General features: G+C 37.1%; 1 protein-coding gene across 1 annotated transcript in view; it reads right to left on the bottom strand.

Annotated features, from left to right (window-relative positions):
* htt (huntingtin) overlaps positions 1–26,717 on the bottom strand; it is a 688,215-nt gene that overhangs the window by 87,983 nt on the left and 573,515 nt on the right. The window contains exon 52 of the mRNA XM_090385445.1: positions 19,566–19,711. Coding sequence (XP_090241571.1) covers positions 19,566–19,711 — 146 coding nt within the window. The remainder of the gene's footprint in view (positions 1–19,565; positions 19,712–26,717) is intronic.

Here is a 26,717-nt window from a genome sequence, read left to right as displayed (position 1 = left end):
ATATACAAAACAACAGAGGACCCAACACCGAACCCTGTGGGACTCCACTAATAACATTAGTCCATGAAGAGTCCATAATTTCCCATACAGTTACCCATTGATTACCACCCTCTGTCTTCTCCCACTCAACCATCCTTTTATCCATTGCAGCAACTTACCCTTAATACCATTCTGCTCCAATTTGTCTTTCGAGCGCAACAGTGTCAAAAGCTTTCCTGAAATCCAAATATATGATATCAAAATTATTTTTTGCATCCAGTTCCTTTGTAACCACATCATAATATCCTATCAACTTTGTCAGACAAGACTTTCCCTTAACAAACGCATGCTGTGTCTGAATTATTGCTGCAGTCTTGTCTGGATGATCCTGCAATGCATCTTTAACTAGAGACTCCATTATTTTACCCGGAACAGAAGTTAAACTAACTGGTCTGTAATTACTTGTGTCACCCTTCGATCCCACTTTGTGAATTGGGGATACATTTGCACATCTCCAGTCCGTGGGTACTTCCCTTAAGTCCAAGGATGCTCTCATAATTATGGCTAAGGGTTTGCTTAGTTGCTTTGCCGCTTCCTTTAATATAACTGGATAGATCCCATCCATCCCAGGTTCTTATGTTTAACTTCAACAATTTCTCCTCCACTTTGCTCTCAGTTATTACAAAATAATTAAGCATCCTGCTACAATTTGATAACCTTCTGCCATTTTCAAACCTTAATAACTCCTCATGTGTGAATGTAGATGCAAAATACTCATTCAGTTTGTTTGCTATCTGAGCAGGATCATCAACGGTTGAACTATCGATATCAAGTGGACCAATCAGATTCATCCCCTTGCTGTTTTTCTTAGCATCTTTTGCCAAAGATTTCTCGTAATCTGCCTTCGTTTATCTGCCATAGGCTTCTGAGTCACGTGATAATTTATATTCATCCCATGCATTTTTCTTCTCTGTCACGAGTCTCATTAGTTCATTTCATAACCATTTAGGCCTAAACCTTGAACAATATTTCTTAATAGGTATGAAACTTTTAGTAGCATCCACGATTAATTCCTTGAATACTTCCCACTTAGAATTTACTGTTGGTAACATTGTCAGTTGATCCCACTGTACAGAATTTAAAAACTGTCTGAGACCACTGTACTCACCTTTATGGAAGCAAAACCCTTTCCTTTACCCCTGATGGTAATTATATCTTTAAGTAAATCCCACATCAGTACACTGTGATCACTGCCACCTAGTGGTTCCTTTATCTGCAAATTCTTAATACACAAATGATAACTGCTGATAACCAGATCAAGAGTATTTACCCTCTTTGGTTGCTTCTCGAACATGCTGCTGCAGAAAACAATCATCCAATAAATTCACAAAAGTCTTAACTAGTGTGTGAGTGACCAACCCACAAGTTCCAGTCAATATCTGGGAAGTTAAAATCCCCCATTATAAGACATTCTGATCTACTAGCCCACTCTATTTTTCTGTAGAATTGTTCATTGTACTCATTCGAGTCATTGGGCCTATAACACACTCCTATTCTTATTTTTGCTTTCGCAGTGCTTATGTCATACCAAACTGACTCAACAGTGCACTGTTCATCTATATCAACTAGAGGTACTTCTTTTGATTTTATGTTTTTCTTAATTAACAGCATAACACATCCTCCCTTCCTAACCTGTCTATCCTTTCTGTACACATTGTACTCCCCAAATTCCACTTCTGCATTCCTTATATCTGTGTGACACCACGTCTCTGCTATCCCAACAATATCTGCCTTTGATGTCTTGACCAACACTTCAAATTCATCAAATTTATTTACTATACTTCTAGCATTGGTATACATGTACCTATCCTTATTATTAGTTACCCTAACACATCCTATATACCCACCTAATACAGGTGGGTATATGGGATGTGTGATGGCAGTTTCACAATGACTGCCATCAGTCCCTGAAACTCCCAGCACCCCTCGCTCCAGGTCGCTACTTATTCTAATAGAAGTTGTGCAAGAATCACCTTCACCTCTGCCTGCGGCTACTTTTAACCTTTTAGTCTGTGAATCTCCCCAAGCTAGCAGTTTTCCGACCCTCCTAACACTGCCTCGATAGCATCAGCAAATATTCTTGCACCCTTTCTATTTATGTGTATCCCATCCCTGTAGAAGCCATCTCTCCTGTTAACAAGCACAGACCAGGCTGAAAAAAATTTTACCCCTTGAGCCTTGCACATTTCCTCCAGGGCCGAATTGATTAGAAAATTCCTGGGGATGTGAGATGATACCGACTGGATTATATAATGGCAGAAGAAATGTATAGGAACAGTGAAAAATTTGCATGCATATCCAAGTTTTGATATTGATAGTAATCCCAATATAGTGATTATGGATATAAAGTTTAAGAGAGCTGAGAATGAAAGAAAATAACAAGTAGGATATGGGTGTAAGAATATGAAAAAAATTTTTTTTTTGAGGAAGATGAAGAGAGCTTGAGAGAGTTTCAAAAGTGAAGCTATCAATAAGAATTGCACTGAAATAAGGATGAGAGTAATTGGGATCAGTGACGAAATAATAGGATATAAGAAAGGGACTAGAGCTAAAAACATGAGTTATGGTTGAATGATAAGGGAAATGAATGAAGAAAGAAGACAGAAGAATATGAACAGAGTAGGAGCAAAAAGGAAATAGAGAGAATATAATAATAAGTTGTGAAGAGGAATGGATGAAGTAAAAGAAGAACGAATAAGGGAGTAGTAGTAGTAGTACAATGAAATAGAGTGTATGGGAAAAAAGGAAGATGTTTTAATTTTAATGTTTGAGAAAGTGAAGTTTTTAAATAACAAATCGAGGAATGTACCCAGACAGCAATGGTGATGTTGAGGATAAAAATGGAAAATTCAGGGAAATATTAGAGGAAATAACAGGAGAGGAATAACATTGGTTCTGGAAAGGAAGAGGAATGAGGGTTGAATAGGAATAATTAAAATTTTGATGGAAAGAAATAAAGAGACAAAGAAGAATTTTTTTGTTTGTTTTGTAGAATAGAAAAACATTCAATTGTAATTGAGAATGGAGATAGGGAATTATTAAAAGATGATATAGTGAACAAATGGACTGAATATACTGAGGACTTATACGGAAGAAAAGAAAGAACTAGATAAGGTTGAAGAGAGGATAAGGCTGAGATTAAGAATGAATTGAATCCAATGATAATTGAAACAGAGGTTACAACCATATTAAGGAAAGTGGAGAAAGGAAAGGCAATTAACATCGATGAAATACTGATGGAAATACTTGAAGCAATGAGAAATAGCCAAAGGATTTTCAAACTACTACCATGATTCCAATAGAGAAAGAAAAAAAAAAATGCAACCAAATTAAGGATTTCAAGTGTGCACCTGACACATTAGTGCAGTAGTGAACATTAGTTTGATATCACATGTAGTAATGGTGATGTTGAGGATAAAAATGGAAAATTGAGGGAAATATTAGAGGAAATAATAGGAGAGGAATAACATTGGTTCTGGAAAGGAAGAGGAATGAGGGTTGAATAATAATAATTAAAATTTTGATGGAAAGAAATAAAGAGACAAAGAAGAATTTTTGTTTGTTTTGTAGAATAGAAAAACATTCAACCGGTAAATTAAAAAACGTTTATTGGATACTGAAGAATATGGGGGAGGGAGGGAGGGAGAGAGAGAGAGAGAGAGAGAATACAAGAACTATATTGGGGTCAAAGATTTATGTTGGGAACGCACATGAAAGGATTATATCGGGAATGGGTAATACAAGGAAAACTGAAATAGGTAGAGGCATAAGGATGTTGTCTCCATTCAATGTCTGACAATGTTGAAGGGAGACAAAACAGTAAGAGAGGTGATGGGGAATTGAAGGACAGACAAAGGAGAGTATAAAAAAAAAAGAGGTGTTAAAACTGTACAGACAGTGATATTTGCACATGATATGGCACTAATATCTTATACAAAAGAGGGGTAACAGATATTTTTAGTAAAACTTAAAGGAAAGTTGGAGAATATGGTATGAGAATAAATTTTTACAAGACAAAAGTTATGAAGATGGGGGAAGGGGTGAAAAGGAAATCATTATTAAAATGAATAATAAGAGGATAATGCAAATGGATAAATGCAAACAGTCTCCAATTTATGTCATTCCTCTTATCAATAAGTAGTGTAAGAAACAAAATCTGAACAACAGGGCCTCTTATTTTTTCCAGTGTGCTTGGTCATCCTGTTAATAACAATGAACATTTGGATGGCAACATACAAGTAGTTTACATGCCAGCAAATGCGACCTCTTTGTTGCAACCGATAGACCAAGGAGTGATAGTGACATTCAAAGCCTATTTTGTCAAGAATGCAACATTAAGCAGTCCACAGACAACATTAAGCATCATGGGAGAAGTCATTTGGACTACTATTATGGCAGAATATATGGTCAGAGTGCATTCACTGTGTTTAGGAACTAGCAAATGTCCCCAAAATTTAGTTACAGATTGTGGAATTGGTAAATGCTTTGAAGAAGTATATATAAAGTGATGCTGAGACAGCAATGTTGACCTAACAAGGAACAGATTAAGCTGGAACAAGAAAGGATAAGAGCGACTGAGGAGAAAATGCATCCAACACTGCAAGTACAACAGCACATGATAAAAAGAATGACTGAAGCCTTTAGTTTCTTTGAGAAAGGGATGGCTATTCCCATTTAATATATTCACTACTTCCTTATTTGTAAAATAATAAGAGGAGTTTACTTCTTATTATTAAGAAATATTGTTCAAGGTTTAGGCCTAAATGAACTAATGAGTCAAATGGACTAATGAGACTCGTGGCAGAGAAGAAAAATGCATGGGATGCATATAAATTATCAGGCGACACAGAAGCCTATGATATATAAAAGCTAGTCTGTAATCAAGCCACAAAGGAGGTAAGGCAGGCGAAAGCAGATTACGAGAAATCTTTGGCAAAGGATGCTAAGAAAAACAGCAAGGATTTATTTGCTTATATAAACTCTAAAAGGAAAGGGATGAATATGATTGGTCCACTTGATATTGATGGTTCAACTGTTGATGATCCTGCTCAGATAGCAAAAAAACCGAATGAGTATTTTGCATCTACATTCACACATGAGGAGTTATTAAGGTTTGAAAATGCCATAAGGTTATCGAATTGTAACAGAGCGCTTAATATTTTTGTAATAACTAAGACCAAAGTGGAGGAGAAATTGTTGAAATTAAACATAAGAAAGTCACCTGGGGTGGATGGGATCTATCCAGTTATATTAAAGGAGGCGGCAAAGGAAGTAAGCAAACCCTTAGCCATAATTATGAGAGCATCCTTGGACTGAAGGGGAGGTCCTCACGGACTGGAGATGTGCAAATCTATCATCAATTCCCAAAGGGGGGGGGATCGAAGGGTGACACAAGTAATTACAGACCAGTCAGTTTAACTTCTATTCCGGGTAAAATAATGGAGTCACTGGTTAAAGATGCATTGCAGGATCATCTAAACAAGACTGCAGCAATAATAAAGACACAGCATGGATTTGTTAAGGGAAAGTCTTGTCTGACAAATTTGATTAGATATTATGACGTGGTTACAAAGGAACTGGATGCAAAAAATAATTTTGATATCATATACCTGGATTTCAGGAAAGCTTTTGACACTGTTGCGCATGGAAGACTATTGTACAAATTGGAGCAGAATGGTATTAAGTGTAACTTGCTACAATTGATAAAAGGATGGTTGAGTGGGAGAAGACAGAGAGTGGTAATCAATGGGTGCTGCTCTTCACGGACTAATGTTATTAGTGGAGTCCCACAGGGTTTGGTGTTGGGTCCACTGTTGTTTTGTATATTTATCAATGATATTGATGAAGGTATATCAGGCTTAGTATCGAAGTTTGCAGATGATACAAAGGTTGGCAGGGTTGTTCATGACAGTAATGGCAGTGTGTTACTGCAACAGGATTTCGAAAATTCGGGCAGATGGGCTGAGAAGTGGCAACTGAAGTTTAACCGTGACAAATGCAAAATATTGCACATGAGTAGAAGTAACCCCAAAGAAACGTACCAACTGTGTGGTACTACATTTAAGGAGGTAGAAAATGAAAAAGATCTGGGAGTAATTGTGCAGTCATATATGAAGTTTTCTGAGCAATGCAGATAGGCAGCCAGTGCAAGTCATGGGGTGTTGTTAATGATATGCAGGAATTTTGTTAGCAGGAAAAAGGAGGTGATTGTCCCTCTGTATAAGGCAATGGTCAGGCCACGCCTTCAGTACTGCGTGCAGGTCTGGAGGCCTCATTTTAGGAAGGATATAGATTTGCTTGAGCGTGTACAGAGAAGGGCAACAAGATTGGTGAGGGGGAATGAAGGGATCCTCTTACCAGGAGAGGCTTAAGTTCTGAAAATTGCAGCAGCTGGAGAGTAGGCACCTGTGTGGTGATTTGATTGAGGTGTACAGGGCCTTGAATGGGTTGAGCACGCCGAATTCTGATGGAATTCTTCCACTTGTTCAGATTACGAACCTAAGGGGGCATAAATTGAAATTGAGGAAGGACAGGTGTAGAATAGATGCGCATAAATTTGCCTTTAGCCAGCAGGTGGTTAATTGCTGGAACAAATTTCCATATGTTGTTGTAGAAGTTGATAGGTTAAATAAATTTATGGAGAGACTGGACAAATATTTAGAGGGGATTGTTTTGTAATTCTTTTTTTTTGCTGATGCTGTATAAGCTCACACAATTGCTTTCTTGCATCACATGCCACCACTACTACCTCAATATAGTACGTAGAATGATACTCTCCAGAAATTAAAACGAAAAACTTACATTAGAGTAACAAATAATTAAAAACCAATTTAACACAATTAAAATCAATTAAACACAATTAAAAATATTAGAAAGAATCTAACGAAAATATTCAAAACGATTTTCCTTCCTGAAGCTGACAATATTTTTCGACTGTTTGTCGCAATCATAGGAATGATAATTACCAAATAGGGTTGAACATGAACTTTAACTAGTGATTATTTGTCTTCGCGCATGCACGTAAAGGTCCACGCATCGGAGCTCAAATATGGCCGACTAACATTAACAGAATTCTCGTGTAATTCAATTTCTATAGTTTCATAATTACGTTGGACATTAAGTATTTTGGCTTTGTTAAATAAAAAAGTATGTTTTTCGTTATTGGCATGAAAAGCTAATTCTGACACTGCTGAACGAGAAGCATGAACTGAGGCTTCATGTTGATTTACACGAATATTCAGAGAAAACTGCATCGAACCTTGGGAAGACGAGTTGCAATCACCGAAAGAAATGCTGTATACCAGGTCATTAATTTGTGTTGCTAACGGGGAAAGAACCGAGCGATCGTTTGATATAGTGCGTAATTTCCGTATTGGCCTGGCCACAATTTTAAATTCGTTATCTTTAAAGAATCTGTTAAACTGTTTGTGCCACTGTTTAACATGTGGGACAGAAATAAAGTATTTTTTATATTACTATTGTTGGTTGGTGTAGTATTTTGTATCCTATCCTTAGCCGGTACCCTAATTCGGTTTATTGTAGCAAGGGGATAACCGCTGTTTAAGAACCTGCTAGTTAATATTTGTATTTCTGAGCCCAAAGCAGATTCCGTCGTTGAATATTTATAGGCATTTAGAAATTGATTAAAGATAATCAATCTTTTGTAGGTGAATGGGTGATAGTTATTATAATGTAGAAGCATACCAGTGTTTGTAGGTTTTCAATAGATGCTAAATTGGATTTTATTCGAGTCCCGAGTAAGCGTGAAATTTAGAACGTTTAATGACTTTCTATCTGCATCCTCCCTTTCAAATGTAAATTTGAGTCTAGAATGAATATTATTAAACGAACGTAAAATGTCTTGTATAGTACTACTATCAGTAAAAACTAGAACATCGTCTAAATACCTCCCATAGTATGTGATACGGGGTGGAAAAAGTGTCAAATGTATATGCTCAATCGTTGAGAGATAGATCCCTGACGTTAAGTCGCTCAGGCTCAAACCCATTGGCAATCCAAAAATTTGTTCGTACACCTTATCGTGAAAAATTTCCTTAATAGGTAGCTTCGTATAATTAATCGGTATTGAGTTATTATTTAACACATCCCAAATAATATCTAATGTGTATTCAACGTTTACATTCGTATATAACGAGGTAACATCTAGTGAGAATAAATTGTCATTGTTGCCAAGTCTAGTCTTTAAGATTATTAAATATATCGTAGTTCTTAATCCCAAATTGTATTACCTGTCTAAGTGGTTTTATAATGCTATATACATGTGTGACTAAGGATGAAAATGCCTAGTTCCTGTAGGAAACAATAGGTCGAATAGGAAATCCAGTTTTGTGTAATTTTACCTGACCAAAAAGTACAGTAATATCGTATGTTCTGGCCTTCAATTCCTTTAACCGAGCCATAGTAATATAGTCGTTTTTTCGATACGTGGTTAACGTTTTATTGTATTGATTGACCAAATTGGTAAACAGTGTCGGGTCTACTTCAAGATAAGTAGAGGTATCTGAAACAACTGCATCTAACTTATTAATATAATCAGGTTTATCTAGTATTACCACTGTATCTCCTTTATCTGCCCTCTGTATAATACTGTCCTTATTTTCCCGAAGTTATCGTAAAGCTAAACTGTCATGCGTATTCAATTTAGGAAGTCGCGTTTTTTTAATGTTATTCACTACTTGATTAACATGTTGAATAAATAAATCTTTGTGTGGAACATTACGAAGTACAAATTCAATATCAATTACGCATTGTTTTTTTAGGTAGTTTTCGAGGTGGTAAATTATAATTTAATCCTTTGGATAAAAGTGAAATCTGGTCCTGCAATAGCGTACTTGGTCGCAAGCCAGGGACAATGTGTTAGAATTCGCATGATCGTGTCTTGACCTTCCCGATAATGTTTGCAATTTATTAACGTGTCTGTTTTTTTATTTCTGAGGCCTGTGCTTCCTGTCGCAAATCTATGGAGATTTCAATACAGACCAATCATTCGGATGTAGATACATTTTTAATTTATTGCGAAGCTTCCTAACCTGGGAAAGGTATTTTTATTTATTTGAATATTGAGATTTTAAGGCACGCTTAACAATATTACACGATGTGGCCAGTGTTAGTTGTTTTATGCCTGAAATTTTTTTATTTAAATTAACCCTGGCAAACTTCGGAACGATGTTGTTTTGAAGGCAATATTTTAGAAAAGAAATATGGTAACTTTGTGCTGAGTAGCTTAGTGTTGATTTAATGTAATTTTGCTCCAAGCCGTTCAAAAAATCCCCCATAATTGTGTGTATCGATAGGTTACACCTGGAGAGACAGGAAGTGAATGAAATAGTCAATAAGAGTTTAAACAATGAATTAAATAGTATGAATCAGAGCTGTAATGCTCAATACGTTCTATGTTGACATTAATATTTGTAAAATAATAAGAGGAGTTTACCTCAATATAGTATGTAGAACACTTCCACATGATACTCTCCAGAAATAGTAGTAGTAGTAGTAGTAGTAGTAGTAGTGGCACTTGATGCAAGAAAGCAGTGTAGGAGCTTATGCAGCATCAGCCAAAAAAAAAAAAAAAAAAAAAAAAATCACACCATACCCTCCAATTGCCTGTCCAGTTCCTCCTTAAATTTATTTAACCTATCAACTTCCACAACGACAGATGGAAGTTTGTTCCAGCAATTAACCACCCGCTGGCTAAAGGCAAATTTCCGCACATCTATTCTACATCTATCCTTTCTTAATTTGAACTTATGTCCCCGTAGGTTCGTATTCTGAACAAGTGGGAGGATCCCATCAGAATTCAGCGTGCTCAACCCATTCAAGGCCTTATAGACCTCAATCAGATCACCACGCAGGTGCCTAGTCTCCAGCCACTGCAATTTGCAGAACTTAAGCCTCTCTTGGTAAGAGGATCCCTTCATTCCCCTCACCAATCGTGTTGCTCTTCTCTGTACACGCTCAAGCAAATCTACATCCTTCCTAAAATGAGGCCTCCAGACCTGTACGCAGTACTCAAGGCGTGGCCTGACCATTGCCTTATACAGAGGGACAATCACCTCCTTTTCCCTGCTAGCAAAATTCCTATATATCATTGACAAAACCCCATGACCTGCCCTAGCAGCCTGTCTACATTGCTCAGAAAACTTCATATCTGACTGCACAATTACTCCCAGGTCTTTTTCATTTTCTACCACCTTAAGTGTAGTACCACACAGTTGGTACGTTTCTCTGGGGTTACTTCTACCCATATGCAGTACTTTGCATTTGTCAAGGTTAAACTTCAGTTGCCACTTCTTAGCCCATCTGCCCAAATTATCTAGATCCTGTTGCAGTAGCACACTGCCATTACTGTCATTAACAACCCTGCCAACCTTCGTGTCATCTGCAAACTTCGACATTAAGCCTGATATACCTTCATCAATATCATTGATAAATATACAAAACAACAGTGGCCCCAACACCGAACCCTGTGGGACTCCACTAATAACATTAGTCCACGAAGAGCAGCACCCATTGATTACCACCCTCTGTCTTCTCCCACTTAACCATCCTTTTATCCATTGTAGCAACTTACCCTTAATACCATTCTGCTCCAATTTGTACAGTAGTCTTCCATGCGCAACAGTGTCAAAAGCTTTCCTGAAATCCAAGTATATGATATCAAAATTATTTTTTGCATCCAGTTCCTTTGTGACCACATCATAATAACCAATCAAATTTGTCAGACAAGACTTTCCCTTAACAAACCCATGCTGTGTCTGAATTATTGCTGCAGTCTTGTCTAGATGATCCTGCAATGCATCTTTAACCAGTGACTCCATTATTTTACCCGGAACAGAAGTTAAACTAACTGGTCTGTAATTATTCGTGTCACCCTTCGAACCTCCTTTGTGAATTGGGGATACATTTGCACATCTCCAGTCCGTGGGAACCTCCCCTGAATCCAAGGATGCTCTCATAATTATGGCTAAGGGTTTGCTTAGTTGCTTTGCCGCCTCCTTTAATATAACTGGATAGATCCCATCCGCCCCAGGTGCCTTTCTTATGTTTAACTTCAACAATTTCTCTTCCACTTTGCTCTCAGTTATTACAAAATCATTAAGCACACTGCTACAATTTGATAACCTTCTTCCATTTTCAAACTGTAATGATTCCTCACGTGTGAATGTAGATGCAAAATACTCATTCAGTTTGTTTGCTATCTGAGCAGTATCATCAACAGTCGAACCATCGATGTCAAGTGGACCAATCATATTCAGCCCCTTCCTTTTAGAGTTTATATAAGTAAAGAAATCCTTGCTGTTTTTCTTAGCATCTTTTGCCAAAGATTTCTCGTAATCCGCCTTTGCCTGCCGAACCTCCTTTGTGACCTGATTACAGACTAGCTTATATCTGCTACAGGTTTCTGCGTCGCCTGATAATTTATATGCATCCCATGCATTTTTCTTCTCTGTCACGAGTCTCATTAGTTCATTTGATAACCATTTAGGCCTAAACCTTGAACAATATTTCTTCAAATTAAAACGAAATTAAAACGAAAAAAATCGAAAAATTTACATTAGAGTAACAAATAATTAAAAACCCAATTTAACACAATTAAAAATCAATTTAATGCAATTAACAATATTAAAAAGAATCTAACGAAAATATTCAAAATGATTTTCCTTCCTGAAGCTGACAATGCTTTTTGACTGTTTTTCGTGATCACCGGAATGAAAATTACTGAATAGGGTTGAAGATGAACCTTAAATAGTGATTATTTGTCTTTGCGTAAAGGTCCACGCATGAGAGATCAAATATGGCCAACGAACATTAACAGAATTCTCATGTGATCTAATTTCTACAAATAATTAATAGTCGCGTATAATTAAGTTGGACATTAAGTATTTTGGCTTCGTTAAATAAAAAAGTATGTTTTTCGTTAATGGCATGAAAGGCTAATTCTGACGCTGCTGAATGAGAAGCACGAACTGAGGCTTCACGTTGATTTACATGAATATTCAGAGAAAAACGTGTCGAACCTTGGTCAGACGAGTTGCAATCACCGCAGGAATGTTGTATACCAGGTCATTAATTTGTGTTGCGAACACGGAAAGAACCGAGTGATTGTTCAGTATAGTGCGTAATTTGCGTATTGGCCTCAGAAACAAAAAACAGACACGTTAATAAATTGCAAACATTATCGGGAAGGTCAAGACACCTTCATGCGAATTCTAACACATTGTTGCAGGCTTGCGACCAAGCACATACGAGTTGGGTGACAACCCCCCCCCCCCACAGACACAAAACGTACTACCACAGAATACATCAGCTAGTTCACGAACACCCCCTCACCCAATATTCAATGAACCGACATATCAACAGTTTAAAATCTCTTCTCGTGTACTCTATCGCAGGACCAGATTTCACTTTTATCCAAAGGATTAAATTATAATTTACCACCTCGAAAACTACCTAAAAAACAATGCATAATTGATATTGAATTTGGACATCGTAATGTTCCACACAAAGATTTACTTATTCAACAAGTTAATCAAGTAGTAAATAACATTAAAAAAACGCGACTTCCTAAACTGAATACACATGACAGTTCAGCTTTACGAGAACTTCGGGAAAATAAGGACAGTATTATTCAGAGGGCAGATAAAGGAGATACAGTGGTAATACTAGATAAACCTGATTATATTAATAAGTTAGATGCAGTTGTTTCAGATACCTCTACTTATCTTGAAGTAGACCCGACACTGTTTACCAATTTGGTCAATCAATACAATAAAACGTTAACCACGTATCGAAAAAACGACTATATTACTATGGCTCGGTTAAAGGAATTGAAGGCCAGAACATACAATATTCCTGTACTTTTTGGTCAGGTAAAATTACACAAAACTGGATTTCCTATTCGACCTACTGTTTCCTACAGGAACTAGGCATTTTCATCCTTAGTCACACATGTATATAGCATTATAAAACCCTTTAGACAGGTAATACAATTTGGGATTAAGAACTACGATACATTATTTAATAATCTTAAAGACTGTAGACGGCGACAATGACAATTTATTCTCACTGGATGTTACCTCGTTATATACGAATGTAAATGTTGAATATGCATTAGATATATTTGGAAAATATGTTAAATAATAACTCGATACTGATTAATTATACGAAGCTACCTATTAAGTAAATTTTTCACTTAATTAAACTGTTAGTTGAGGCCAACTATATCACCTTTTGAGACAAGGTATACAAACAAATTTTGGGATTGCCAATGGGTTTGAGCCTGAGTGGCTTAATGTCAGAGATCAATCTCTCAACGATTGAGCATATACATTTGACACCTTTTCCACCCTGTATCACACACTATGGGAGGTATTTAAACGATCTTCTAGTTATTACTGATAGTAGTACTATACAAGACATTTTACGTTTGTTTAATAATATTTATTCTAGACTCAAATTTACATTGGAAAGGGAGGATGCGGATACAAAGTCATTAAACTTTCTAAATTTCACGCTTACTCGGGACTCGAATAAAATCCAATTTAGCATCTATTGAAAACCTACAAACACTGGTATGCTTCCACATTGTATTAGCTATCACCTACAAAAGATTGATTATCTTTAATCAATTTCTAAATGCTTATAAATATTCAACGACGGAATCTGCTTTGGGCTCAGAAATACAAATATTAACTAGCAGGTTCTTAAACAGCGGTTATCCCCTTGCTACAATAAACCGAATTAGGATACAGGCTAAGGATAGGATACAAAATACTACACCAACCAACAATAGTAATATCAAAAAATACTTTATTTCTGTCCCATATGTTGAACAGTGGCACAAACAAAATTTGAAGGCCAATCAAGATGGGTGATATCTTCATTGTGTTCCTAGAACCACTTGTGCACAGTGTGGGCCTGATGACATGGCACACATCATCTTGGAAGGTGTTGTTTCTGTCTGGAAAAAAATGCAACAAGGCAGTATGCACATGGTCTCCTACACGCTGCCACTAGACCTCACCAATGAAACATTGGTCCATATGCACCAGGGGTCATAGTTCTTGCCAGTAAAACATGTTCTATATTAAGCAACCAATGTCACCTGCCTGGATAAAGGGCACTATGTGCAAAGTGCAAGACAGTGCTGTTGTTGTGATGTACATTAGGCAAGTCTTTAATTAATTTGTTTTAGTATTAATTTTAACCCAGCTTTATTTTTAATCCAGTCTATTTTTAATCTTTAGTTATATATTTTTGTTTCTATAAACTTTTTATTTTTATCAGTTGTTACTTAAGGCAATATTATTTTAATATTAGTATAGATGACTGTTGCGTGTCCACATGCCTCACTTCCAGTTCCTAAACATCCCACACGTGCTCGATTGCGTTGAGGTCAGGTGAATTTGGAGGCCAATCAAGATGGGTGATATATTCACTGTGTTCCTAGAACCACTCGTACACAGTGTGGGCTTGATGACAAGGCACATTATCATCTTGGAAAATCTTGTTTGTTCCTAGAACCACTCGTACACAGTGTGGGCTTGATGACAAGGCACATTATCATCTTGGAAAATCTTGTTTCTGTCCAGAAAAAATGCAACATGCAGGGGGACACACTGTCTCCTATGAGATGCCAGTAGACCTCATCAGTGAAACATTGGTCTATACACATTAGGGGTCCTAGTTCTTGCTAGCAAAACATCCCCCATATTAAGCAACCTGTGCCATCTGCCTGGATAGTGGGCACCATGTACAATGGATCCATCCAACACTCAGACAGACACACAAAGTCTGTCTGAGTGTTGCACCAGGTATTTGGACTCACCTGACCAGCAGCAGAGGGTGTCTCTTGGATTGTTTTGAGTGTTAGGCACATCATTATTTGGGATATTGTTCTTGCATTCCCCATGTTGTATCGTGATACCAACCTTTGCACTGTGACCTGCCACTGAACCCATATAACGCATTGCCCCTTTTGCTCACCACAAATATCCACCTTGCATGATACTTTACAGTTCTATCTGTGGGAAGTGGTTGATTCATTCAAAACCCTTCTTTGTACACCTTAACCAGAGTGGGCTGTGAGCAACCGATAAGACTTGTCATTTCCGAAATGGAAGCATCTGACATGCGCTCCCACAATCATGCCCTTTTGAAACTCTATGATATCTTTACAACTCGTCCCATAACTGCTACTTTATCACTTTGACTTGTTCAACCAGATGAAAATTACCACTGCTTCAGTGTATGAAGCTGTTTGGCTTTTTATACTGAGAGCTATGCAGCATAGTCCATTACGAATGAGGGATGGTCATATTTCAGTTGTTGTTGGTTGGTTTTTAGGAGCATTAGCAACTAAGGCCATATTGCTCCAGAGATGTGCGGTGGTCATTCTCTAACCTTTCCGCATCCTCCGTATTTGGTGGTTACGGGCTTGAACCCCGGTCTAATCAAGAAGCATGTGCTACTGCTCCCGCCCACCTGGCTACGGAGGCCATATTTCAGTGATTACTGAGTGTATATACATAGGTACATATGTGTGTATACATATAAATAAAATATACATAAAAATGTCTAATTTACATTGTTTTGATATACTGTCATTCATAGGAACAAGTTCTCAATCTAAATCAGAGATTACCCATACAGATAGCTTGGAACTCTGTTAATAAGTTATTGAAGTAGTAGTCAGGAAATTAAAACTAGAATGGTAATTGGGTAAGATAGCATTTGAGAGGAGGAAGCATACTACAACGGGGGCAGACTACAACCCGGTTGTAGTCTGCCCCCCTAAGCTAGCTGTAATTTTTAACCCTAACTTGAAAATTGCCTCCCTGAAAAATTGACAAATTTTTCAGGGAGGCAATTGACAAATTGAAACTCAATATACATAAACAAAAGTATATTCTTTGATTTCCTACCTTTAAATTGCAGCAAAAACTATTAATTCACTTGAAAACAGCAAAAATGTATGATCACATAGCATTTTATGAAATTATGACTGCAAAAAACAGGGGCCGCTCACTTTGATTATCTAACGCGTTACTGTATTCGTTTGAATTTGGTGCATCATTGCGGCGCCGCAGGCTAAAACGAATCAACACATGCAGAGCTATAACTGACTGGTCAAGCTTACATCATTAGCATTACCAAGGTGATCCAAGGAGAAAATAAAAAAGGAAGCAATTTTCCTGGAAAACAAACAGTTGAGTATCATTACTTTCAAACAAGTTTTCTTCTAGTTCCTCTTGGGCACCATTCCGTTATTTTCTTAGTCCATCTGTCATCATGTCTTTGAGTTATGTGTCCTGCCCAAGACCATTTTAATTCTTTAGTTTTGATAAGAATGTCCTTTACTTGAGTTTGCTGCCTAATCCATGTGTTTCTCTTCTTATCTAACAGTCTGATTCCCAATATAATTCGTTCTATTCTTCGCTGTGTAGTTCTCAGCTTCTCTTCCATTCTTTTGGTGAGTGCCCAAGTTTCCCTTCCATAAGTCATGGAGGGGAGTATACAATGGTTCATTATTTTACATATCAGACAAACTGGGATATTGCTCTTCAGTATGTGCCTATATTTCCTGAATGCTATCCATCCAAAATTTATTCTTCTCTTGAATTCCAGCCATTTATCATTATTACAGCTAATAACTTGTCTCAGATAAGTATATGACTCCACCTTTTCAATTACTGCTCCTTCAATCATTATGTCCCTTTCTATGGCATACTTGTTCACCATTACTTTTGTTTTAGCCATATTCATCTTTAGTTCAAAATCCTTACTAACTCTGCATAACTGATTAAGATTTTCCTCTAATTCTTTGGGATAGTGGCTTAGACCACAATGTCATCTGCAAATCGTAAAGGTTTAGGTACTTTCCATTCACATTGACTCCTTTCTGCGACCAGTCTAATCTTCTGAAAGCTTCCTCAAGGACAGCAGTAAACAGCTTTGGAGATATTGTGTCTCCTTGTCGAACTCCTTTCTCGATTTTAAATTGCCTTTTCACAATCCACAAATGCCAGGCATAATGGTGTTTTATATTCATTTGCTTTCTCCATTAGCTGTGATATTACATGAAGGTGATCCATAGTTGAGAATCCTGTCATAAAGACAGCTTGCTCTTTTGGTTGATTCTCATCAAGTATTCTTTCTAATCTGTTAGTAATGACCCTTGTGAACAACTTGTAGATGTGGAATAACAAGCTAATTGGTCTATAATTTCCAATTTCTGATTTATCTCCTTTCTTATGCAGCAAAACTATGATTGCATTATTCCACTGCTTAGGCATCACACCTTTTCTAATGCACTTTGTGAAGAGCCTTGCCAGTTTTTGTGTTATGTCTCTTCCTTCCCAGGCGCCTCCATAGCCAGGTGGGCAGGAGCAGCAGTGCGTAGCACATGCTTCTTGATTAAACCGGGGTTCGAGCCCATGACCACCTAATGTGGAGGATGCGGAAAGTCAGGGAATGACCACCGCATATTCCCGGAGCAATATGGCCTTAGTGCTAATGCTCCTAAAAACCAAATAACAAACAAAACATGTCCCTTCCCCCGTTTAACAACTCTGCAGTAACTTCATCTTTCCCCGGGGCTTTCCGATTTTTCATTTTCTTCAATGCATGTTCTACCTCATCAGGTATGTCGTATGTGTTGCTAATTTGTGATCCATCTTCCCCACTGCTGGCATCATTCCCTAGCTCCTTGTATAATTCTCTATAATAGTCTTCTGCTATTTGAATTATACCTTCTCTGCTATTTATAAGTACACCATCGCTATTCTTCAGTTTCAGTATCATTTGTCTTTCTGTATTATCCCTCATGGCTGCTGATTTAAGTCCTTTGTTTTCCCTTAATGCTTGTTCTACTTTTCTTGTGTTAAATCTTCTTATGTCCTCTCTGAGTCTCTTTCTAATGGCTTTGCATAACTCAGTATACTCAATTTTCTCCTTGTCCGTGTTTATCTTGCTCTTCATTTGTCACCTTCGATTCATCACAACAAGTGTTTCTTGACTAATTTTTTCTTCTTTGGATTTCTTTTTCCCTATAGGTTTCTTGGGCTTTATCACTTTCAGAAAGTTGTAATATTCCTCGTTGATATCTTGGTCCTGAGCAGTCTGCAGAAGCTCAAACTTGTTCTTAAGTTCCAGTACATACTGCTTTTTCTCCTCTTCTGTTATCTCAAAGACCTTTGTATTATTTACTCGAGTCAGTTTTTTCCTTTCCTTTCCTTTCCTACATCTATATCAAGTGTACATCTTACCATTCTGTGATTACTTCCAACACTTACCTTATTCAGGACGGTAACATCATTCACGATATATCTTCTGTTAGTGAGGATGAAGTCGATTTCATTAGTTGTTAATCCATTTGGACTCTTCTACGTCCACTTTCTGTTCACCCCTTTTCTTCAAAAAAGTGTTCATTACTGACAATTCTTGAGATTCTGCAAATTCCACAAGTCTTTCATTTCTTTCACCAATTCCAAAATTTCCTGTAGTTCCCCTTTCTGCGCTGTTTTGTCTTTTTCCAACCTTAGCATTGAAGTCCCCCATAATAATAGTGTAGTGGGTTTTCTGCTCATCTAGAAGACTCTCAATTTCGGTGTACATTTCTTCAACCTCTTCATCATCATCATGGCTCGATGTTGGTGCATAAATCATTATAACCATTAGATTGTACCTCTTACAAATCTTGAGTATTATTCTTGAAACCCTTGGTGATGTACTTTTGAATTTCAAAATATTGTTTTTTAAATATTTATGAACCAGGAACCCAACTGCACCTTCACTCCTTTCACTGTTTCCATTGGTGTACAGCAGATTTCCACTTGATAAACTTATAAGTGATTCATTTCTTCTTGTTTCAGCCAAACCAATGATATTCCAACTCACATTTTCTAATTCCTTTTCTAGCTCTAATATCCTGTCTTCACCGATGAGTGATCTTATGTTGTAACAGGCCAAGTTCAGTTTCCCTGGTCGTACCCAGAGATTTTTAGCACCCTCTGCTTCCACTCTGATCCTCTTGCTGCTGCAAGAGGGGGAGTGAAAGCTGCTGTGGACTGAGGGCCATTTGTTTCGTCGTGCTGTCACATGCTTGAGAGTTTGGTCTTTTCCTCTTCACACTGACCAGGCGTCTTGAAGAGAACCACTCTACACGTTCGTTGCCACCTAAGTGACGTAACAGGGCTTACTATCGAGAAGGTGTGAATGAGTGGATTTTAGGGAGGCAGGCCAACCGAACTTCTCCTAAATCTTCTGTAATAGAAAGATATTGCATCCATCAGTGTTTCAGACTGAGTGTCTGATAACACATAGAATACCTGTTCCCCTCTAAGAAAGTATCTAATTAGAAATAATTTGAAAATGGTATGCATTTCTGCATTCAGTCAACTATAACCTCACAACATTTATAACATTAAAATTATTTATTAATTTTAATGTTATAAAATAACATTATATTTATAAAATTTTAATGTGAATATAATTAATAAACTAACCTGTCAGCAGCTAGTTTGAGTACCATTTCGGCTTCTTTTCCAGATAAAACTTCTGCTACTAAAAGCCTTTCTAAACCATGTAAAACACTAAGATAGACACTGGTAGGGACATTTTCATCAGCATTGCTACATACATTAAGACTCAGCTATTGGAAAAAAAATTAGAATTTTTCATTACACATACTTTATCACTTTTCAAGCAATGTTATCTTAATGACTAAAGTTAAAATATTGTATTTATAGCAAATACCATAAGTTCCATAATGAATAACTAAATAAATAAAATAACTATTAAGAAATATTGTTCAAGGTTTAGGCTCAATTGGTTATCAAATGAACTAATGAGACTCGTGACAGAGAAGAAAAATGCATGGGATGCATATAAATTATCAAGCGACTCAGAAGCCTATGGCAGATATAAGCTAGTCTGTAATCAGGTCACAAAGGAGGTTAGGCGGGCAAAGGCAGATTACGAGAAATCTTTGGCAAAAGATGCTAAGAAAAACAGCAAGGATTTCTTTACTTATATAAACTCTAAAAGGAAGGGGATGAATTTTATTGGTCCCCTTGATATCGATGGTTCGACTGTTGATGATCCTGCTCAGATAGCAAACAAACTGAATGAGTATTTTGCATCTACATTCACACATGAGGAGTTATTAAGGTTTGAAAATGGCAGAAGGTTATCAAATTATAGCAGGGTGCTTAATGATTTTGTAATAACTGAGAGCAAAGTGGAGTAGAAATTGTTGAAGTTAAACTTAAGAAAGGCACCTGGGGTGGATGGGATCTATCCAGTTATATTAAAGGCAGCGGCAAAGCAACTAAGCAAACCCTTAGCCATAATTATGAGAGCATCCTTGGACTCAGGGGAGGTCCCCATGGACTGGAGATGTGCAAATGTATCCCCAATTCACAAAGGGGGATCGAAAGGTGACACGAGTAATTACAGACCAGTTAGTTTAACTTTTGTTCCGGGTAAAATAATGGAGTCACTGGTTAAAGATGCATTGCAGGATCATCTAGACAAGACTGCAGAAATAATTCAGACACACTGCATGGGTTTGTGAAGGGAAATGTCTTGGCTGACAAATTTGATAGGATATTATGATGAGGTTACAAAGGAACTGGATGCAAAAAATAATTTTGATATCATATATTTGGATTTCATGAAAGCTTTTGACACTGTTGCGCATGGAAGACTACTGTACAAATTGGAGCAGAATGGTATTAAGGGTAAGTTGCTACAATGGATAAAAGGATGGTTGAGTGGGAGAAGACAGAGGGTGGTAATCAATGGGTGCTGCTCTTCTTGGACTAATGTTATTAGTGGAGTCCCACAGGGTTCGGTGTTGGGTCCTCTGTTGTTTAGTATATTTATCAATGATATTGATGAAGGTATATCAGGCTTAGTGTTGAAGTTTGCAGATGATGCAAAGGTTGGCAGGGTTATTAATGACAGTAATGGCAGTGTGCTACTGCAACAGGATCTAGATAATTTGGGCAGATGGGCTGAGAAGTGGCAACTGAAGTTTAACCTTGACAAATGCAAAGTACTGCATATGGGTAGAATTAACCCCGAGAAACATACAACTGTTTGGCTACACTTAAGGTGGTAGAAAACAAAAAAGACCTGGGAGTAATTGTGCAGTCAGATATGAAGTTTTCTGAGCAATGCAGACAGGCTGCCAGGGCAGGTCATGGGGTTTTGTCAATGATATATAGGAATTTTGCTAGCAGGGAAAAGGAGGTGATTGTCCCTCTGTCTAAGTCAATGGTCAGGCCAAGCCTTGAGTACTGCATACAGGTCTGGAGGCCTCATTTTAGGAAGGATATAGATTTGCTTGAGCATGTACTGAGAAGGGCAACAAGATTTGTGAGGGGAATGAAGGGATCCTCTTACCAAGAGAGGCTAAAGTTCTGCAAACTGCAGCAGCTGGAAACTAGGCACCTGCGTGGTGATCTGACGGGATCCTTCCACTTGTTCAGATTACGAACCTAAGGGGACATAAATTCAAATTAAGAAAAGACAGAGGTAGAATAGATGTGCGGAAATTTGCCTTTAGCCAGCGGGTGGTTAATTGGTGGAACAAACTTCCATTTATTGAGGAAGTTGATAGGTTAAATAAATTTAAGGAGGAACTGGACAGGCATTTGGAGGGAATCGTGTGATTTTTTTTTTTTTCTTGGCTGATGCCGCATAAGCTCATACACTTGCTTTCTTGCATCACATGCCACTACTACTAATATGGTTTGACAAATGCAAAAAAAATATGAATGTTAAAAGTTGAAAATTAAAATCAATAAACTACCCTTCAGATAAACTGGACTATTTGCCCCAAGTTCATCAACATTCATGAAATTAAAACATTTGAAAAATTAATTTTTTTTCAAATGTTTTAATTTCAGCCTCAAATTAATGAGTCTCAAAACATACATGTTTTGCTATTTTGTTTTTTGTAAAACTGACAAATATCTTGATGTCTATGTTGTAAAATCTGCTTAGTATTCGTAGTAGTAGTAGAAAACTATGCATGAAAGCAATCTTTTAACAAGGGGAAGAAAAATAATTTCCACATTACCTGTACATCCCCTCTGACAGTTTGTCTAGTTCATTGTTGAATTTATCAAAGTAGTCACCTACAACACATTTTGAAAGCACATCTAACTGGCAACATTGCTCCTTAATTTGAATCTATGTCCCCTCAAGTGTGTAATCTGAACAGGAGGAAGGATTCTATCAGCACTGAGCTTACTCGATCCATTCAAAGTTTCCAAGTGCTACAATTTGCAGGACTGAAGCCTTTACTGGTAAGAGCACCCTTTTGTTCCCCTCACTAACCTTGTTGGTGTTCTTTGCATCTGTTCCACCAGATCTGCATCCTTCCACAAATGAAGCGTTCAGACCTGAATGCAAGATGTGGCCTAACCACTGCCTTATACAACAGGACAATCAACTCCTCATTCCTGTTGGAAAAATTCCTGTATATCAATGACAAAACCCATGACTTGACCTGCCAGCTTGTCTACCAGATGGTTAGTATGTTAATCTGGGATTACCATTACCCATATGAAATATTTTGCATTTGTCAATGTTAGTTAAATTTCAAGTGCCACTTTAGGAAAATGAAATTTGCCTAATTTTTCTAAATCTTGTTGCAGTAGAATACCACGATTACTGTCATTGAGCACTCTTCCAAAATCTTTGTATCACCTGCAAACTTAGACATTAAGCCTGATATACATTCACCAATATCATTAATAAATACAGAAATCAACAATGGGGTCAGGGCTGAACTCTGGGGTACTCTACTACTAACATTAATCCATGAGGAGCAGAGCCTATTCAAACTCTCTCTCCTCTGTTACTCAACCATCCCTATAACTGAATGCAAAGAAATATTATTATTTTTTTGCATTCAGTTCCTCTGTTACTGCACCACAGTATGCAATGAGATTGGTCAGACGAGATTGTCCCTTAACAAATTCATGCTGTGACGCAGTATAATTGCATTCCTGTCTAGATGATACTACAACTACATTACTTCTTTAACTAGTAACCACATTATTTTCTCCAGAACATAAGAAAAGCTCACTGGTCTGTCATTATTCATGTCACCTTTTGATAGTTATAATAATGCAATTAGACAAAATTCACTCTTTTTTGTGCATTAATGTGAATTATTTGTATTTAGCATTGTTAACAACAGAAGCTGTGCCAACGAAATTGAATGATTCTTCAAACTGCTGGAGGGTCATTCTTGAATAGCTTCTTCTATATTGTCATAAAAAACATCACCCGTTTCTAACTTTTGATTTCTACAGGCTATGCAGAAATGCAGTGCAAACTCATTTCATGGTTCTTCCATTTAACTTTTTCTGAAGAATTATATTTTGCCTGTGAGAGAGAGAGAGAGAGAGAGAGAGAGAGAGAGAGAGAGAGAGAGAGAGAGAGAGAAATTACATTTATGGAATGTGTCAGAGAATTATATAAATAAATATGAGATATAAATCTTATGTAGTATAGTACATACATATTCTACATTTCTACACAGGAAGTTCCCAACTTTACAAATTAATTTGTTCCTAGCATGTGCTCTTAAAGCAGGAATTTATTTCCATTTCAGCTTATACAATTATTGATTTATCCAAAGAATTGAAAGCACAGCCAGTAAAATCAAGCAAATTATAATAATAAAAAAATTATTTGACTTACAAATGTTAAAGAATGTTTATTCTTTATCATTGACTAAATGCACACTCATTGATCACTCATTGTTAGCTCAGCACTCGTTGTTTTGTTGGAAGCATAAGACGTCATCATCTTCAGAAATGCATCAATGGGCATTTCTTTCCAAGATACTCTTCTTTTTTTTTTATATTCACAATAGCATGCACAAGCATTTTTTAAATCTGTAGCAACTTTCCTAGTATGCTCTAAATTTGAATCTTGTGACTCAAAAATTTCAATTGCTTTTTTCTGTGTTGAAAAGCATTGTCAAACTCCATGAGAGTGAACAGGAGTTGCAGCTGTTAAATCTTTTTCTTCCTCAGCTTCTTCACATTTTGCTATTTCAAGGTCTTCATTTGTGACTCTCCATTGTGTGCTTGAAGCAGACGATGGAGAGCTCTGCAACTGGCATCAGTTGTAGAAACATCAAGATGCAATTGGTTAGCAATAGTAACGACTGCTTCTGTTTCATTTTGTACAATCTCTGCTGGTTATTGAAATCTTTCAAAATTATTAATAAACTGAGAACACAGTTTATTCCAAACACCCTTCATGTTCTTCTGTGTAATATTGTCCCAGGCTCGTCATATTATTTTAATTTAATCTAAAATATGGAATTCTTTAAAAATTCTTTACGAGTTGGACCTCCCTCATTATCCATTGAATTAATTAGCATATCAAATGTCCCCAGAAGACAATGCACATTAAACGTTGAAATAATGCCCTGGTCCATTGGCTGCAAAAGTAGTGTCGTATTTGGTGGTAAAAAATTATTTTAACATTAGGGTGGTGATGTTGCAGAAATGGTGGGTGACCAGGTGCATTATCTAAAATCAGAATCACCCAAAAAGGAATATTTTTATCTTTACAATATTGTTTTACTTCAGGCACAAAGTGATGTGAAAACTAATCTTGGAATAAAGGAATGAAGAGAAAATTCTGAAAATTTATTTATGTTTTTTATACGATTGAAGATTTTAGTGACGGGAAAACACATTTCACCATAATATTGTAAAAACCCACACAATTCCAGCTATCGGCATTTTCACAAATGCAATAACATCAAGTTTACTGCCTGTTTATAATTGATTGCACTAACAGAAAACCCCAATAAACCGGAAAGTGCAAATTATTTTTATTCTTTTATGGTCGTTACCTCCAGAAATGTGCTTTAGAAAAATATCACCAAGGCATTCAAAACTGATTCATATGGTAACAATGAAAGTGTAGTGCATTTTAATTATTTGAATTGGCAACTAATACAATTTTCATCATAAAAATGCCATTTTAGAGAGAGACATAGCTTAGTTATACAGAGTGTCCCAGGAGGAAAGGTTTCCGAGATAGAGCTACTTTAATGTACATTTGTTTTGAAATTGGCGCTCAATATTTTCCTTCCTTCCCATCAGACTGTGCCATTTGATTGTCAGTTGCCAGTTATCAGTTGATTGTTGTGACTGTAGAAGTGAATCAGTGAGTAGCATCAGTTGCCAGTTCTAATTGTAGAAGTGTTTGCTAAAAATGTCGCACATTTTTACTAATGCCGAACATGCAGATATGCTGTATGTTTACGGCTTCTGCGATGGTATTGTCCCTGCGGCTGTTGAAGAATACCATTGCCACCTTCCTACACGTCGAATTCCGTATCGTAGAGTGTTTCCCAAAGTTTTCAACACATTGCATGAAAGTGGTATGCTTCCCAGTGCTCATGTTTCATCTGAACGAGGACGTCAAGAAAATGTGCAGGAAGGGAACACATTCTGAACATGGTTCAGCATAGTCCTACAATTAGCATGTGAAGACTCTGCACGTCTCGGTGTTTCACAAACACGTGTATGGTGAACACTACATGAAGAGAGCTTGTACCCATTTCACCCTCAGCGTGGGCAAAATCTTCACATAAGGGGGCAGTGCACGTGTCTTGAATTTTGTCATTGGTTAAATGCCAATCGTGAAGTGCTTCCATCAATACTATTTACTGATGAAGCCACGTTTACCCGGAATGGAATCAACAACACACGTAACACTCATTGATAGTCGCACAACAATCCACGTGGTACAGTGGAAACAAATTTCCAAGTTCGTTTCCCAATCAATGTGTGGTGCGGTATGATCTATAACCTGTTGATAGGTCCTGTTATTTTAGAACATCGAATGACAGGACATAATTACCTTCAATTTTTGCAAAATACATTAGGTGAACAACTAGAGGACATTCCTTTGGCCACACGGTGTGCTATGTACTTTCAGCATGACGGGGGCCCCTTCCCATTCTACCAGACGTGTGAAGCAACATCTGGACCGAATTTTCCCTAATCAGTGGATTGGTTCTGGTGGTGCCATTAACTGGCCACCAAGATCTCCAGACCTAACCTCATTAGATTTTTGTTTATGGGGTTGGATGAAGACTGAAGTAGGTGGATACAAGAGATGATCTGCTAGCTCGCATAGTGGATGCTGTTGCCCATATAAAGGAACGTGAAGATACACTTAGACAAGCAACATGCCACGTTCTCATGAGAGTAGAAAAGTGCATTGAAATTGATGGTGGCATTTTTGAAAATTTATTATAAACTGTTCCAAATTTGTTAATTGAAAAATAAATATTCAAATACCTCTATCTCGAAAACCATTTGGGATAGGACACATGTTTATATGAACTTTTTTTGCTTAAAATGACCTATCCTTTCACCTCCTGGAATATTGACCTTTCCTCCTGGGACACCCCCACATAGCAAAAATTTCAACTTCTAAGGTCTTGGAACAAATAACCAAAAAACAATTTGTTATTGGGTTCACATTACAATATTTTCATGATACGATAGTGTCTCTGGAATGGATTAATATCGTAAAGCAGAGTACACTGTATTGTATAGCTACAAGTGTGGTTTGAAATGCAGTATTTATGAATGTTTAACATT

Source organism: Mastigoproctus giganteus, chromosome 11, assembly GCF_048544385.1.
Source record: "Mastigoproctus giganteus isolate SK-2022 chromosome 11, ASM4854438v1, whole genome shotgun sequence".
Lineage (NCBI taxonomy): Eukaryota > Metazoa > Arthropoda > Arachnida > Uropygi > Thelyphonidae > Mastigoproctus > Mastigoproctus giganteus.
The sequence above is the reverse complement of the archived record's forward strand: the minus strand, read 5'-3'. Positions and strand labels throughout refer to the sequence as shown.